General features: G+C 35.9%; 1 protein-coding gene across 1 annotated transcript in view; it reads left to right on the top strand.

The window, feature by feature from the left end:
• Nucleotides 1-18,969, top strand: part of LOC130575509 (gamma-aminobutyric acid type B receptor subunit 2-like) — a 222,246-nt gene that overhangs the window by 191,380 nt on the left and 11,897 nt on the right. The window contains exons 10-12 of the mRNA XM_057369433.1: nucleotides 988-1,138; nucleotides 1,622-1,754; nucleotides 14,717-14,824. Of these exons, the coding sequence (XP_057225416.1) occupies nucleotides 988-1,138; nucleotides 1,622-1,754; nucleotides 14,717-14,824 (392 nt within the window). The remainder of the gene's footprint in view (nucleotides 1-987; nucleotides 1,139-1,621; nucleotides 1,755-14,716; nucleotides 14,825-18,969) is intronic.

Genomic DNA, 18,969 nt, shown 5'->3' with positions numbered 1-18,969 from the left:
CTGCTCCTGCAGCCGTGCCATGAGTGGAGTTGCTCAGCCCTTGTACCCACACAGCCCCGTGGAGAGCGGGGGCAAATGGACAGTCTCAGGCACTGGAGGGCACACAAATCTGTTTCTGAAGGAACACAGCAATGCAAAAGGCCTTTTGCCAATCTCCTGCACTAAGGAAAAAMTTAGTAAACAGGTGAAATGGAGTGTGGGAAGTCAGGGTTGCAGAGCTTCATTGCAGTTGTTGGAAAGGGATTCTCCTCATTAAACTGAGAAGCCTTTAATTAGCTGGAGCTGACTGTCAATGAATAACACAGCTTTAAACATAGTTTTTGAGTTCAGACATTCAAATCCACATCTGCAGGGTTTAGCAAAGTGAATCTGTCCCTATAAAACTTCTGCTATCTGTTTCCCCATATTGTTCCTTTCTGTAGAACCCTTAGGGCACCAACAGCCTTCCCTTCCCTCCTCCCAGGTACTCCCCCACCTTGCCCACAGCCCAGGATCACATTTCAGCCCCAGGGCCATCAGTCCCTGTCCCAGTGATGCTCCACCAAGGATGATCTCCAGACAGGCTGTTTGAATTTGCTCTGGCAATGACACTGGGCACAGAAACGATGCTTTCTGTTTTCCACTCATTGCTCTGTCACTTGTTTCAGAAAAGCATAACCTCCTGGTAAAATTTGCACTCATAGTATGCATTTTAGTGTTTATTTACTTTAAAATGAGGCTACTTAGCAAGTATGGGGTTCTGCACTGGAGTTTTGTTGTGTTTTTTCTTCCAAAGAGGATATTCACCTGCTCCAGAAATGCAAATCTTCATGTCAATCAATGTGACTAACACATGTCTGTCAAAGTCAATGATTTCATCCACTACTATGTGGTTCACAGTTGCTAAGTGTGCAAATTCAGGGTATAATACTTAGGTGAAGCAAAGTTTCTTGCAGAAATTCTACATTTGGTTGAGCTTYAGCCTTTTCTTTCTTCATGTAATTCCAGGACTTGAGCCTCCGAAGGACAAAACAATTATACAGGAGGAGCTGCGCAAAATCTCCCTGCCTCTCTACAGCATCCTCTCTGCCCTCACAATCCTAGGAATGATAATGGCCAGTGCTTTCTTGTTCTTTAACATCAAAAACAGAAATCAGAAGTAAGACATTCATGTTACTTCTATCACAAATTCTTATTTAATGCTGTGTTTGTAAAACCAGTCATGTRTATGTATCTATCTACATATATATGTAAGGAAAATGTAAAACTGTGGAAAGATGGTATTTTAGAACTATTTAATTGAAATCACTAGGTAATATATTCACATTGAAACAGACTGTATTTAAGTTCTTTTATACTGCCTGAAAAGTGTAATTTTCTAATTTATGTTTGATTGCCTGTTAATAACATTAACCCTAGCTAATTAATCCATCAGTAAAAGAGAAGATCTTTTTACTAAGCATTCAAAAACCTGAAACAATKCTAGACTTTATAAAACAGCAAATACTGTGCATGCCTATAGATTTCATGGAGTTCTAGAAGGGTTATCTGTTTGCCTGGTTACAAAAAGCTCTTCTTTATTGCTCTAGTAGCCTAACAGTAATTTTTTCCTCTTTAATGCACTATCACCTTTTGTCCATAGACTAATAAAGATGTCCAGTCCCTACATGAACAACCTTATTATCCTTGGAGGGATGCTTTCTTATGCATCTATTTTTCTTTTTGGTCTTGATGGATCCTTTGTCTCCGAAAAGACATTTGAGACACTTTGCACAGTAAGTAATTCCGTGTATTCTAGTTGAATTCTAGTTTAATTCAGTCTTACAGGAGACTCTGTGAGAAATGCAAACAGAAAAGTTCAGTAGCTGGATGTGTCATTCCAATAAATCACTGATTCTCATAGTTCTTTCCTGGGATATTTTTTGGGACCAAGGTCTAAAACATGCACAAAGCTTCATCATTATTATTATTATTATTATTATTATCATTATTATTATTATTGTTATTGTTATTATTATTGTTGTTGTTGTTGTTGTTGTTGTTGATGATGTTGATGTTGATGTTATCATTATTGTTGTTGTCGTAGTTGTTATTGTTGTTGTTGTTGTTGTTGTTGTTGTTGATGTTGATGTTGATGTTATAATTATTGTTGTTGTTGTGGTTGTTATTATTATTGTTGTTGCTATTGGTATTATTCAAAGCTTGAGGTGCATTGGGATTTGACCTCAGACTGAAAGGGTAGATGTATATTCTTGTTTTGAATTCATATCTATGAAGATGATTTACTAAAGGTTGTGTTCACAGCTTGACTTCTAATGCCTGTAAAGCTACTATGTTTTCTTTATACATTCCATATGATTTATACTACATGACCACTGTTTGTCTAGATCTCTTTAGTCAGTCTCTTTGGCTGATTCTCCAAAGAATTCTGCTGTTTCCGGGCTACACTCTAAATTCTTACAAGCCTAGATCCATATAGAATACCTTCTAGTTTAATCAAAACAAGCAACTCTGAAACCAAATTAAATATGTTCACCCAGAAACTTGTAATGTCTTAATTGCTTGGTGCAAAATGCACCTACTCTGACTTACAGAGGCCTTTTCAAAGAAAGGGAAAGGGCAAGAAATTCACTGCCAGGATATTCCTTGCAGAAGCAGTATGGAACAGCATTTAAATGCATCCAATGTCTTCTCAGAAAATTCTAAGACTCTGCTGTACCCGTTGCCTGAAAATATCAGACTTAGGAGTGATCTTCACTATCGTTTTGATTCTTCATGTCTCTAGAAAGTTGCAGTTCACCACACCTCTTATTTTTAGGAGTCTGAATTTCTGATGTCATGACTGGCAAGAGTGAAATTTTACTTCAAGAAGATAATTCAAAGAATGAAAGTTGTGTACCTAGAGTTAGTTGGTGCAGATACATCCCAATATGTCAGCTGGAGCCCTCCATAGTGGCYAGAACCATTACAGAACTGAAACACCTTGTGACTGGTTGAGTTAGATAATTTCAAAACTATGGAGATTCTGGAGCACATGCCAAGATAGGCTGGAAGATACACTGTGGGTGAATTACAGGATTGTCTGTGGAAAGTCTCGCCTTCCCTAGCTGGGCATGGATACAGCTGTGTGTTAGACACTTAAACTTGAGCAGCAAAGGAAAGAGAAGGAAAGAATATCCAATCTTCCTACAACTGGAGCTCTAATCCAAAATATAGCTAGTAGAAAGAAGTGCCTTCAAGATTTAAAAAGGGTGGTCCTGTTCACCTCTCTCAGACTAGTCCATAACTCTATGAATACACTGGGGCCAATAGGAAATGGAAAATTACATCATCCATTTTTTATCCAAGAATTATGCCCTTTTTTTTGTGAAACAGTTTCTGATGGAGCAGAAGTGTCATTAGGAAGCTAGTTGTTCACGTCAATCCCCGTTCCTTTCTCACCCTGTCTTGCAGAAGGATCCAGTGGCAGGGGACACAGATTTTTAAGTCCTGATGTCTGCTCAGCCTTGAGGGGCTTGTACCCAGAGCTCCTGAGTTCACTGCCAGGCTACAGTCATTGCATGACTGGGCCACCACCCTCCTCTGGAAGCAGCCATGCACTGCTGAGCAGAAGGAAAGTGGGAACCAGAGRTACTTATCAGCATCTGGCTGCTCTAGGAAACACATTTCCAGCCAAATGTATCTATATAAGACTAAATTTGAGTCCTTCTTTACATGTGAAACAGCTCAGTCTTAACTCTGAGAAATGAACCAACATCCAAAATCCTGTGCCTCTGAGCTAGAACAGTTCTTCTATCTGATTTTTCTCTAATGTGCCTCTCAAAATGTAATAACTACTCTCATATTCTAAATGCAGCTAAATTTAACTGTGGGCTGCTTATTTTGTCTAATCTTACGTACCTCTTCCTTTTATTCCAGTTTGTATCTGTCACATTATGTTAGGTCTGTTTGTCTGCCATAGAGGCATAGATCTGCACTTACTTGACTTAGATGACCAAAAAAAATAAAGGGGTGGGGAAGAATCCTGTGTCCCAAAGCCAAACTTTGATTAAGAAATATCAGCACATACCTCAARCAGAGATTTTTAATTTTTGTACATAGCCAAATGCTGTATAAACAGAGCAGAGTCTGAGATTTCTTCCCAATCTTGGCTTTCCAGGTTTTCAGTCCAGTACAGAAGTATTTCTGATTGTGTTTTCCTGGGCATGGCTACTGATATATCCAATGAATCCCAGCCCTGTCAGCAATTAGTACTGCAGTCACAGATGCAGCAAATCCTTCAGTAACCACCAACAGGGAAGGTTTCTCTGACTTCCTGCTTATTCAAATAATTCTTAAAATATTTCTTCCTCCAATTATATATTTTTTTAATAGGATAGCTTGTGCTTCTCTAAGGTGTCATCTCTACAGGGGTAACACTGACTATGGCGGTGCGCTTCTATTGTATCTAGAAAACCTTGAATTAGTGCTGGGAAATTCATAAATATGGGAGGCAAATTCACTTGTCTGTTGMAAAATTCTTCTCTCTCTCTGCTCCTCTCCTCAAAACATCCCCCAAGTGCTGGGTGCAGAGAATACATTTTGGCTCCATGTCATGAACATCCMGATTCCCATGTGGGCAATATGCTTAGTGGATTTCATAAGGACTGCTTACAGATACCAGTGCTTATAGGATCAGGCAGGACAAATCTCTTTTCATCATCCATCTCCCTGGAAATGCATGATTTTGATTACTCATTCTAGCCATGAGAGATTAGTTTAAAATTCCCRTTTTATATCAGACTGTGGCTTAGTCTCTAAAAAAAAGACAACTACAATGGAAAATGATCATAAAAAGCCATTGAGGCAAACCGTCAGGGTGTAACAACTGTATCAGACAGAGAGAAGAGCCACATGTCAATGAAGGGAGGTATTCTTTTGGAATGGAAATAAAAATTTTGATTCACGTTTTATTAGCCCATGCAAAGCTATAAAGCTGTCATTAGTGTTATCCCCTGTCTAAGCCAAGTAATCACCCTCATTGTCTTCTGTATTTCAAAAGTGATTAGATCTCAACAGGGTAGCAGGATATACACAATAGACGGTACACTTAATTAGGGATGTTATATATGGTCTCTGTTTCAGTTTCTGACAATTTTTGGCTACACTTGTAGGAGGTCCTTAAAACTTCTGTGCTTACTGAGGTYTCCCTGCCCACAGRAAGGGGATTGGAACTAGGTGATCTTTAAGGTATCTTACAATCCGGGCCATTCTATGATTCTATWCTCAGAAATTCAGGAAAAATGCTTTCCAAACTGTAGGTGTTACATTCAACTGTGTTGGGTTTGTTTCCTCTATAGCATGTTATTTGTAGTGTTTTTTGGAGGGTGAAATGCTTTGCAACCTCAGCTATTTTTTTAAAATTTTTCTACAATGTATATCTATATATGACATTTGCTTAATGCTGTAATATTACAAGGACGCTGAAACATGATCCAAAATTGCACCAATACCACCTGAAAGTTTCAAAAGATTTATTTGATAGGTTGTATTACCATTTTTCCACTCTGTAAGGCACTGGTTGTAGGAAGATATATAAGGATGGTATATAAGTCATTATGCTGAATCATAGAAACAAGTKTTAAATGTATTTAAAAGTCAGCAAAGCACTTTAAACATATAATCAAATAATTTGCTGAATAAGGATATTATTTTAGTTTTGGAAATTATATAATGTTGACTCTAATGTTGATAGAGTGATAGAGTGGGTAATTGGTTTCCAAAACCACTTGTTTTTACCTTGGTATGCCCATTTTCCATGGAAAAGTAATCAAATATATTTAAATACACAATAATTGTGTTTTTTCACAGGAAGAACTCATAATAGCAAATGTAGCATAATTTAGTTCCATGTCAGATTCAGAGATTAGGTATCATATTTTAAAACTCCAATTATATGGAATTAAAATGATCCAGAGCAGTGAGTTCTGAGAAAGTGGTCAGTGTATTATTGAACCACTAGATCATGTCTAGCTTAATAGCAACTTTATTGGTTGCACAGAACAAGAAAAAGCAATGCAGTATTTCATTACATGCAGATGTATGCCAAAGTACAAAGTGTTTCAGATATGAGAGAGAGAAGGAGAATGATTTATCTTTGTTTTTAATCTCAGAATTATCATGGTATCATAGCAAAAAAAAAAAAAAAAAAGTTAGAAGTAAGGGTGTGAAATGAGATGTGATGCCAGCTGGAAAATGCAAGCAAGTGGAAACATATTTGAAAGCATTCATTATATGGAAGAGAGAGACTCAAAATTAGGAATGCTAGTGACATATCCTATGAATAGAGTTTAAGGTGACATGCTAAATTGAGATACTTAAAATAGAGAGAATATTAGATAAGATCATAACGTTTAGACTTCTGTAATGCGTTCCACTGAGAATTTCATGATTTGCATTTAAGATGAGTAATGCCTTTGCCAATTGGAATTTCTATGGGATGAAAGACTGCTGTGGTCCTGAGGATGACCATAAGCTTTTCTGTTATGCATCTTCCTCAAATGAGTAAATCAATTCATTGAGTTGGGGCTGAGGATGTTTTAAGTACTCCTCATGGCACTCAGACATCCATACCACCACAAAGAAGGGCTTGGTTCTTTAGGCAGTAGTAGAGTGAACATCTCTTCTCCTCAGACCTGGTAGTTCTGATGTGTAGCAGGACTTTCTCCAAGAGAGTGTGCTGCACTGGGTCACTGCAGTGATTGGGAAGGGGCAAATGATCTGCCTTAAATAACTGAATACAGGATGCATGCTTTTGTTGGAGATGTCTATTCTGCAGACAGAAATTGTCTTTCAATTACATCCTTTGCACTCGAGTTCTGCAAAGGTGTCACATAAAATACAAGAGGATCTAAGTCTTGCAATTTATGTAGGCACTAAAATGAAGCGTGCTTTGTCATGTTCATCTCATTAGTTAGTATAATTTACATGCATTGCCAAAACCAGATTGTGATTCCTCAGTGAGGATCTCACTGGTTGTTGTTTTGGCTTGGATAAATTGGAAAAAAAAAAAAAAAAAAAAAAAAGCATGAAGGTTTTGGCACACTTCCATCTGCCCAGGCTCTCAGATTTCAGTTGGTTGCTCTCAGCCATGATTTAGGCATTTGGGAACAATCTTTGTGCAGAGAGAAGAAACCAAACACTGGGGTGGGATGGAGAGACAGAAAAAGAGAAGGAGCACAGATATCAATTTGTCAGACCACTGACAAAGTTCAGCTCCCTACTGCAGTGTGCTTGTGACTAYACAGAATTTGTTTTTCTCACTCAGACATCTTGAGAACATGTACATTCATGGCATCAGTAGATGTTATAGACCTTATATCTTCTCAAACATGTATTTTAAAATGTGTCCTAAAATGCATGCAAATATTCAGAAACACTTAGAGTTTTCAACTAGTATTGCTCTTAATTATGGGTGATGAACACTTTTGACTCTGTGACATGTAAGAATGTGAAAGGCGGGTTTTGTTCTTTTTTACTGATTTTTAAAATATTCTTATGCCTGCCATGCTGAGAGAACAGCTAGGCAAAATGGAACTCTATGGTCCACATTTCACCTTTTCTAGGGAAACCCTGAACATGTGCAGGGTGGGGATTACAGGGTGTTACAACAGTGGTGAGACATCCTGAAAAGCACATCAAACAGAGATTGATGGACTGTAGTGAAGAACAAGAGGTRTGAGATGTTATGGAATGGGTTCCTAGGGATGGAGGCAGGCTGCAGGGTGAGGATGATGATAGGCAATTTGCTAAAACTCTGAAAGCTGGCTGAGAACAGCTCTAGAAAGAGGGATTTGCCTGTAAAGGCCAAGCAGGGAGAGGGAGAGGACTATGAACTTCTGTCTATTTATTCTGCTTTGTGTTTGCTCGTCACTTTATATTTTCTCTGTCTAACCAATTTTGAGGCAACAGACTAAAARGAAAACATCTGGACAGCACTACCTCAAATCTGTGGTTTTCTCTGTGGGCAAGAGCCACTGGGACTAGACCCTGTGCTACCAAATATCATCTGGCCTTGATACTTGGGTAGTAGTTGATAATATACTCCTTATCAATGCCCTTTATTCTCTTCAGGCATTGCCCAAAACTCAGGGTTTTGTTTTGGCTTGTTGCGTTTTTTTGGGGGTTTTTTTTGGTTTTTTTTTTTTTTTTTTTTTTAGACTTTATATTTGCCTAATTCTTTTGCTCAAATGGTTCGGTTTTGGCCAGGAATTTATAAGAAAATCCAGCAGACAGACACTCAACTTCAATTGAACTGCAAAAGGATTTAGACCTCTAATCTATTTCTTTGTCTCTGGAAACCAGAGCCTTTGTTTGTTTTTCATCTGGCCTTTTWAATTTTGTATGTATTCTTCAGTTTATTTCCTACTTAATTGTTTAGCTGTTAATTTTAATCTCCCTTTTCTGTATAATCACTTCCATAATTGTTCTCGCTGTCGTTCAGTCTGAGACTGATCTCACTCCTATTTAATTCAACAGCAATTCTGTTACTGAGTTTAACATGAGCCTGATCAGCTTCTATTTTAGTAAATGACATTTTCTTGAGGGTAAAGAAAGAAAAGTACAGACAAAAGTTATGAGGTTGAATAGATCCTAGAAACAAAATTTTGTCATATGCTGAAGCAAATRCACCACAACCTTGCCTGAGATTTATTAAGGTAATATTTTTAGAATGTTTTCCACTCCTTCAGTAGGACAGCAGACAGTTCTTAAATCCCCCTTATAACAGAAACAGGAAAAATGATAACATCTTTTACACTACCCATAGATTAACTCTGAAAAATGATCYGGAGGATATTAAGAAATCACTACGGGAGATCTCACAGCATGGGATGAACCTCTGTATTTAATTTATGTGAAAACAGCAGGATTCAATTCTCTAACATTATTGCCACTCACATTTTACAGGAATCTGTGCCAGTGCCACACAAATTCTAAAAAATGAGTTAAAAGTCATAAAAATTTGTCAAAAATGTCTGATATAAATGAGAAAAATATAATTCAAAGGGATGAACTCATTCTTTGGGGTCTGCTTGTGCTCACACTGTCATTTCTGCCACCGTTAATAGAAGCAGGATCATAACCCAGTGAAAACTTGTTGAGATGACACATTTTTGTTCATAATTATCCATTATATCCCCAGTTTTCCAAGAAAAATAGAAGGTGCTTTATTTTAAACTTATAAGTAGACCGCAGAAATCAATGCAAACATCCACTTAAGACAATTGTGCTCTCCAGGGCTAAATCCACAGCATGGTTTATTCTCACATTKGTCCTTTTAAGTGCCCAAATCCAGTACTGAGATGCCACTGAGCTGCTCAGCAGTACTGTTCAGCTGCAGCTTAACCCTGTGGGTACTGCAGCTTCTACCCAGGATGTTTGTAGAACTGGCTCATCATTGATATTCCCTAAATGAATCAATCTGAGTCTCATAAGACTGGAGAGCGAGGTGTCAAGTCCTACAAAAGAAAGATTTGCAAGTTTTGTTAAAAAAACCCTAACATCGTGAGATGGGGAAAAGTATGTTTACAACAATCTTAAATCTGAATGATTCCTGTGCAGGAACTAAATCTAAATGTTTACTAACTGAAGAAGGAATTCTTAAAGAACGAAACAGTTTTRCTATCCCATTCAAATAACTGTTAATTAAAGCAAAAAGGTCACCTGGAGAAGTGATAAAACATTTGTAGCTTTTGTCCCAACATACGAATGTTCTTTGTACCAATATTTGGGTTTCTTTATTCTTCATTCTGAGRCTTTAATCCCATCATTTTTTGCTTGATATTGGCAAGATGGATTAACATAGCATTAACAAAGCTGCAGCATGAAAAAAAAGAGTGAGTAGTGTATTCAGACCAGGAGGTTATATCTTTTTCTTTCAATTTAACAAAGCAGTAAAATGCATCRCTTCCTTGATCAACTACATTTGAAATTGCTAATACACTTTTCATGAACTCAGTACCTTCCCAGGCATTCCTTGCCAGACCATAATTGTGTGGTCTTCTGAATGGTGGTCAAATATAGGAAAATAATGGGACTTCTTGAAAAATTAAAATTCTAACTTTTCATTAATTCAGTTAATTTTCCAAGATAATGAACTTATAAAATAATTTTATGTAGAATTGTAGTTGTATTAAAATAAAATATTTAAAGTAAATTAAAATAATAYTGTTCTTACCTGAAAGCTAGTAGCACCTAAAATATTGGTTTTATTTGTAAGCTTCACTCTTAGAATATATAAACAGACATTTTTACCTCTTTGTTCAGAGTGTTTCTAGCTCTTTCACCACTTACCATTTTCCCTTTACTAACTTGTTCACAATTAGATGGCTTCTTTTATCAACAGTGAGTGGTAATATCAGGTAACTTTTACGTCTGTTACACAGATTTATAAATAGTARCCACTTCACCATTCCCATGGTGAGATGATGGGAAAGGTGCAGATAGATCTGGAAAGATATCAAATGGCAAACATAGACTAGCCAAAGCTAGTTAAAGCTCAAGGTGGAGAGGAAATAGGATAGAATTTAAAGTAATTTTATATGCAGTTGTTAAACTATCACTGCTTGTTATGTGGTGGAAGAATTGTCTTTCTTGAGAAAATAAAAGGTGTTTAGCACTATATGGATAAGGTGAAAACTAAAAAGAGGGGTTTTACTGCCAAAGGAAAATAAAAAGTAATGCTCCTACAAGATGTAAGGAACATCTTGTTCATAAATAAAGTGACTTTTTAGCTGAAACTTACAATACTTGTTTACAGATTAATATTTGACAAAGGTAGGGTTTTGTTTTAAATAAAATGAAGATCTCTTTCAAATCTGGAACAATATCAGAAAGATCTCTTTCTTTATAGAGACGCTTTCAGTATTTACTGTTTGTCAACTGTATCATCCACCAGGTAAATAATTTCTGGTGGAATTAGTTATAACAAGTCATGCACCTGTAAGAGCTTCTACKAAGTAATTTATAAAAAGCACAAATTCCTACATGGTATTTTCAAAAATAGATTCTAAAACAAAATAGTGTAGTATGTAAAAAGAAGAGACATAGGAAACTGCATTTTACTATCTGTATAGAAATACTTGATTGATGGATACCAAACAATATAATGCCCTTTGACCCTTGAGTGTTATCTTTGAATTATAGAAAACTAAATAATTGTAGGACATATTCAAATAGTCAACACATCTTATAAAAAAAAACCCACCAAAAACAAACTTAGAAGATAATTGATAGTATACCCTAAAGCAGATAATTGAAAGTATACCCTAAAATAATTGAAGGCAGCAGGAATTTTGTAATGACTTAGCCATAAAAAAAAAAAAAAAAAAAAAAAGCAAAAAGGACTGTCTTCAGGTTTTGTGTCTAGTTTGGAACAGATATTTAAATGCAAGTTCTTCTCTGCTGAGGAGATGTTTCCCTGCTCATTTGGTGGGTGCTGAGGGAAGGATGATTTTCTTTAGCCTCTGGTGAAATGCATCATTATAAACTTCCAACATGAGAAAATTACTGATCAACTGTATAACATCATGGTCATGCTCTTAAATTGCAGATAGTTTTAGAATRTTCTTTCAAATGGGTGGAATGTGAAGGTATAATACATTTAAGAATATAAATGAGCAGATATATGAGTTTCAGAGACTTTTGCTGTTTTCTAAATTTTTAATTTTGCCAGCTGCATTAATGAATCATAGCAGACAAAGTCGAGATCATTTTCTTCAAAATTAAAAATTTATTTTCATCTGAAACTTGCTATTTTCTTCTTAGCAACAGTGATCTCATTTTGACAAAATCCTGGTATATTTAAGCTAGAATGTTTCTGATACAGACAGTAGTTATGTTTTTCTATTATACACAATCCCATTCAGGAATACATAAAACTTTTTGAATCAAACATGCTAGAAATGACATTTTTCTGAATATTTAGTTAGAAACATTTTGTGAGAGTAATTGAATTTATTAGTATTCCCAAGAGACAATTACTGTTTCAGTGAGAACAAAACAGAGTCTCATTAGAGACATGAAAATACCATGTATCTGTTTGCCAAATATACCACTAAACTGTACACAAAAGAGCTGAATACTTATTAATAACAGCAAAAKGATTGAATGCTAAGTATGGTTATTGATGTGAAGTCAAAAAATGTAATTGGCTAGTCTGAACACATTGATATGAAACATATTTTTAAAATCTGTCAGAACTGATCTAACTGTGGTTTTACTGAAGCATAATGTAGGATAGTGGCTAATGAGCRAAGACATAAAAAATATAGAAGTTTAAAATAATGCTTTGCTGGCCTAAATATCTCTTCCCTTTTTTTTTTCTTGATTTCGGGTTTCTTTTTCAATATCACATTCAAGAACATCACAAAGTGGCAAAATTCCTGTAGTTTGAATCTAATCACAATTGTTTAACTGGTTTTGTCAACCAGCACTGAACTCTACATTCAGTGTCATTATCAGCAAGGCAACAGGRAAACCACAGCATTAGATGCCACTGRTCTAAGATGTTAATAAATGCATACAAAKATCTAACATATAACAAATATGCACAATCCTAACATTTTCTAATGTTAAGACTCATGGTGCTGTGTGTACTTTTCATAGAATCTTAGAATGGTTTGAGTCAGACCTTAAATGTCATCTACTCTTAATTCTTCAGCCATGGGCAAGGATGCCACCAATTAGAACAGGTTGCTCAAAGCCAAATCCAGCCTGGCCTTGGACACTTCCAGAGATGGAACATCCACAACTTTGGGCAACCTGCTCTAGCACCTCACTACTTTTTTAGTGAAGAATTACTTTTCTCTTACTAATTCACCTTTATGGACTACATGTGTTTTCTTTATTTATTTTAAGGAACTGCAGTAATTTTATTGCTTTATCAATAGTCTTTAAATGAGTATATCTTATTTTTTTCTTTTCCTTGATGTTATACCTAGTTACTAACACCTATTAAAAATCTGAATTTCTTTTACACAGAATATTTTGGGGGAAAAGATAATGTTTTGAATACAAAAATGGAAATTCTGAAAAAAAAAAGGGAAGGAAAAAAATAGCATGCTCATTTAGATATGAAACATTCGGGTTATTCCTAAGATTTATCTTACATGTCAAGTTTTGAATCTTACTAGAACACATAGTTTCTCATCAATATGCATATCCTTACAAATTAAAATCCTGAACTCTCCAGAAGCTAGATGTRAAATTAGGCTGGTTTCTAATGAAAAGCATTGCCTTTAGGTTTTCTAAAGATTATTTTCAAACAGACCCCTAAAGAATATTTTCCAAATACTTTCTTGTAGCATCCTAGTTTGTCTAAATCACAATGATTTTTTATATCACAAAACAGCTCTAGTGGTCAAGCATGCATGGTCCACATAGYCAAAAGAAGGCTGGCTTCCCCTTTTTCCAGCTTCCCTTTCCTTGTATTTAGCCACTTTCTMTCACTCAGTTTTTTCATCTGCAAGGTGCACTATTTAATTTTTACTCCTTTGCTCAATTTTGTGCAGTCTCCCTTTTTATRAGCCGTTCCATGTGGAGTCTCTAGAAGGAGGATGAGTTATTCCTCCTCCTTGTGATTTCTCAGGATCTCAGACTCAACTGCTGGCTTCCAGCTCCATGCTGTGCCTCTCACGTGGTCTTCTACTCTCTATGTTCTGTAGTCTCTGATCTGTCTGTGGGMAGAAAATGGCCTGTCAAGGGCAAAGAAAGCTTCCAAACAGCCAAACCTGCATGGTAATGTAAACACAAACTTCTGAGGAATTAGAGAGCTTGTGCAGAGTTTGCTGCGACTCTGAAGGTCACTGTCTGAGATCAAACCAAGTCCGAAAGCGAGGGCCGATGTACCAGATGCAATGGGCAAAGGGAGAATTGTATAAAAAGCTTTTTTTAATCTATGTTCTGTCCTTCTTGGTCAATTTGAAGCTTTTCTAAAAAATCTCTTAGTCTCATTTTTATGCTGAAGACATAAATTCTATTTTAGTTTTAAAATCTGTTATTTTCTGAGAAGCTCACTATAAGGAAAATGTCTAGATAGGTCCATGTCAGAGCTGTGGCCAGTTCAGGGTCCTGTCACACCACTGCTCTGTGCCASTTCTACATCTCCTTTTTATTAGGAYCCATTTGCAGGTGTTATCATTGATTCAGGTCTTKCTCCTTAGGCTTGCCCGCCAAGACTGTGTTCCTATTTTGCCATTTTCCCTTTATGATAATTTAAAATCTGTTGTTCTTATCTTTCCAGAAGGCTCAGGCTTTTCATTGAGTGATGTGTATCTCACACAGTACAATCTTTTCTTATTCRGTCTGAATAACATCTCTATTTCATTTCTGTTCAAAATGTTGCTGTTAATATTAGCTCCCTGAGTGCTTTTTATAGTCTGTCTCTTGTGTTCCTYCACTGGTTCTTTCCTCTATCTGCAAAGACCACAATAAAAGTGGAGAAAAAGGATATTATAAGAGATTTATGGGTTTATAGATGAAAGATGTTGGTAATTCAGCATCCAAATTCATTTTAGTTGAAGATGGGATGGACAGAGGAGTAAAAAATAAGTAAGCGATGAATGAGAAATTCTGAAATACCAATGTTTTTGTGAAGTTCTTTAGATTGTWTTTTTTCCTCAGGGTCTTGACAAACAAGTTGGCTGAAATTGAGATATCAAAATAACTTTGTCTTTTTTTGTGTATATGCATTTTTTAGGTCCGAACATGGATTCTTACAGTGGGATACACAACTGCATTTGGAGCAATGTTTGCAAAAACATGGAGAGTCCATGCCATTTTCAAAAATGTAAAAATGAAGAAGAAGGTGAGGGGAAATAGACTCTTTTCTTGTTGCCCTGTTAATACAATTTTCTAATTGTTTTCATACCTTTCCTGGATGGCCATAACCATGCTGACTGTTCATGTGTCACTTCCAAAGATCCTGAGTAGTTTGACATTATAGCTTTTTGGTTTCTTGTTTGGTCTCTGCCACTTGGAATCAAGCATCAGCCCTCTGGTCTTTATCATAAGAGGTGGACAGTGCAGTTGGCTGTAAAATGGCACAGTGAATTTGGATCCTTGCTTCGTCTTAGTATGTCCCTTCAGCATCCAGAGGTCTCTTTCTGGTACATTCACAACATTTATGAAATATTGTCTGATTATGTCTGTCTGAAATGCAGGTATTACCTGCAGATTTCTCAGATTTCCTCATGGTAGGAGGAGGCAAGACAATTTATAGCTTTCTAKTTCTAATTTTCATTGAAATTGTGTAAGTTTAAGACTAATCAGAACTGAACCACAATAGCTGTCTCTGCATTTTTGGTACAGCACATTTTCTGTAAAGGATTAAGCTCAGCTTAGGAGTAGTGCAGTTCTTCATTATATTTTTCCCATGAAGCTTCTTTTCATAGATGAAGAACTTTTAATAAGATGGTTTTATTAAAAAAATTTAAAAAACACTCACTAGAAAATATTTTGATGGAAAAAACATTACAATAAATTTGCACAAAACAGAAAAATAAAATTAATAATATTATTACAGAGTGAGCGGAAGCACCAAATGCAGCTCCTATGTGCATCTGAATAGTTTTATTCTAGTAACCAATAAAGAGTCATATATAGCCAAAATAAGTAGAACAATATCCTAAAATCTCATCAGGTTTCTCTGTTTCCGTCTTAAGTGTTGTTGTGGAAGATGTCTGTTATTAATTTTTTTTGTTAGCACTATGTTATGTTTCTCACTATTCCAATATGTAGGGAGTCTGTCACAATGGGATCCATCATTCCCTCAAAAGGAATGGACTTTAGACAGACAGGAGAGAGTTAACTCAGTTTCTAAGAGGATTTATATCTGAGGTTATTAAAGAATTACATGCTGTGTCTGGAACTGGGTCTGTTACTCTGGCACCCTAACAACACAACTACCTAGTACTTCCCCATTATTCAATCATGTCAGGTTTGCTGACATTTATTTAAGTAAATCCCAAATATCCTTCATTGTAAAACRTATTGATGAGTAAATACAAAATGTCTTTAAAAGAACTAAAATTGTAAAGTATTTCTATACCCAAACCAAGATACTCTGGGTACCGTGAACTGGAAACCACCCTTTCTGCACCTGTGCAAAAAGCCCGCTGTAATATATCAGTTTATGTTGCTGAAGACTTCTATATTTTTTTTTTTTCAAGGATCTTACACTTCCTATATTGAAGGTTTTTAACCTAAGATGAGCTGGTATTTTACCTTCCTGACAAATGAAATTTTGCATTGCAAGCATGTTTTCAACTATATAATAGTGAAGATACTGACAAGATACTGACAAGATACTGACAAGTCTAGCATATAAAAGTATTTCCTTAATTACCTTTATTACCCTCAGAATTTTATAATTTCTACAATACATACTATTTCAAATAGAAATGAACAAGTACTGCAGTGGACTGTCACAAAGCTTTTTCTTTTTTTTTTTTTTTTTTTTTAAAAAGTTTTTTTTTTTTTTTTTTTTTTTTTTTTTTTTTTTTAAAACATCACATTTTAGATCTTCAAGTTGCTAGTTGGTATTAAATGTCACTGGCTGTTAATTAAACATAATCTTCAAATTCTATATTGCCCCTGTTCTTCAAGGGGCCCACCAACAACTGCAAATTGCAATTGTTCATGCATAGCTGATACTAAAAATTATTCAAGATCAGTTAAAAAGACACTGACATGTATAAAGGAGATAAACTTTCACACATCTGGATGCTAACMAATGAACTGCTTTTCTCTGGGTGATAGTGGAAATGTCAAGGCTRTAAGATCATCTTCTTGAATATTCTAGAATTAAGTAAATAACACATTTTGTTCTTAAACTTTAAGAATGCTCTATTTAGATATGCCACTCCAAATCACAAGCATGAGTCATGAAAAACAACAGTCTTCTCGATGTAAAACAAGTCAGTTATCCATGATAAGTGTTTACTAGTCATACATTTTCTGTCTTTGATTTGCCAGGATRGATAAGAGTGTTTTTAGGAGCTGACTGAAAAACATGGCATTCTTTACTTATGTCTTGCAAAAATGACATTTCCATTTTCTGCAGATGTAGTTTACAGCCAAAGTATTTTCTATCTATGGATGCACAGAAAATAGAAATTTTCTCAAACAGTATCTAAACTGACAAATGCGCAAAGGTAGCTCTGCATGAAAAAGCACATTAATGTTTCCTGAATTAGTTGYGCCATGACAGAGCAGACTGACATTACAGAACAGAACAGTACAAAGTTCCAAAATWATTTAAGTACTGTGGATCCTCTTCAGCTGTGGTTGCTTCAGTTATTACCTGTTTATAAATATGACAGTAAAATGGTGTGACCTTTGGGCATACCACCTTTGCCCATCATCCTCAATATTTTCATCAGGAAAGTGTTTCCCAGCAGTGAAATTTCTTCACAGAGCGAAAGCATCTCTGTGTGGCTTTTGAAAATGYTGGTTAATTAATTCTTTGAAAGTGGGTGTTAAAGTAAGGAAGACAACACGATGAGTGAACCTGTTTATCTTTATCAGACAGGGAAAGCTTGCTTCCTTACATTTACTCTTCACTTATCTCAAGTGTATAATGTGGCTTTTTGAAGAGATGAGTTGATATCTCTTTGATTGTGAGAAAATATAGAGAATTTTAAATAATAATAATAATAATAATAATAATACTCTGTATTAGTTCAGTGGAGAGTGAAACGAGGTGAGTTAGTGTCTTGAATTAGTTGAAGATTCTCATTAACTGCTGTTTATAAAGCCTATAAACTTATAAACTGCTGTTTTCAAAACCCTATTTTATTTTTACCCTTTTATATACCCACTCCTCTGTTACTGGAAATTAAYAAACAATAAAATTCAGAGTACACTCATTCTGTTATCAGAGTACTAAGGACAAATTTTGCAAAATTCCCAGAGCTCTGTTACCATCTTTGATCTTGCTAGGACTCAAAGGAAACAAATTAAAAATGCATTAATTTTAGATGGATCTGAAACAGAGGGGTGCAAGGGAATCAATTTTTGTCAAATGGAAATGACAAAATCAGTAGGGGGAAATAATTTATTTTTGAGTTTTGAAGAGGTTAGCGGAGATAATGGGAAGTGGCATAGAATTAGTATTAAAAATAACTGTAACAGTTATAATTGAGGTGCAAWTCTGGTTTTCATACATTTCCTTTCTGTTGTTTTGGGCTTCAGAATGTCTTCTGCTCAGAGGGAGGTGGAGACTGGGTTTTGTTTCTTTTGGCAGCAGGAGGGCTGGCAGCAGATAGGAKGGGAGAAGGGAGAATATCAGTGGCAGGAGAGCGTGTGGCATCCTGGGGAAGCTTTAGCTTGCTGAACCATTTGCAGAAGCCAACTCTTCTGGCAATTTAGAAGGATGAGAAGCTGTCCTTTTTAATGGGATCTGCACTGTCTTGAGGTTTTGGGGGTGTTGAAGCAGTCCTGCACAGTGACTGCTCCTGTACAGCTCCTGCATGCCAAATAAAGCCCATCCACTCTTGATAAATGCCAGAATAGTAAGAAATTCAAAGCAATGGTATTTAAAGACTCCATAAATTTTATATATTCTGCTCCTACAAAGACAAGCATTTGGCCATTTGTAGATGGCTACAGTAAAGCATGAAGATGATCTAGGTGACGATGTTTCCCTGTTGCATTTGTTGTATCTAAAGGTACAATCCATCCCCCTTGGCACTGCCATGATAAGCTCCTCTTACCCTTAACAAACTACATTCTGGCTTTGTCTGTTTGGACTTAATTCTTCAACTGTGGCATCAGAGAAGGGATGTTTTATCTTCAGTTTTCACTGAAAATATTATCATAGTGCTGTTATTACTGCCATGGCATATGTCTTTATGTTGACAAAGTTGTTACAAGATAAATACAGAATATAATGACACAAGCATGTATAAAAACCTCCTTTCTTGAGGCTTGTGCTGCTATRGTTTTGCCAGC

The sequence above is a fragment of the Malurus melanocephalus genome, unplaced genomic scaffold (genome assembly GCF_030028575.1).
Source record: "Malurus melanocephalus ecotype Western Australia unplaced genomic scaffold, MMel_1.1 scaffold_110, whole genome shotgun sequence".
Lineage (NCBI taxonomy): Eukaryota > Metazoa > Chordata > Aves > Passeriformes > Maluridae > Malurus > Malurus melanocephalus.
The sequence above is the reverse complement of the archived record's forward strand: the minus strand, read 5'-3'. Positions and strand labels throughout refer to the sequence as shown.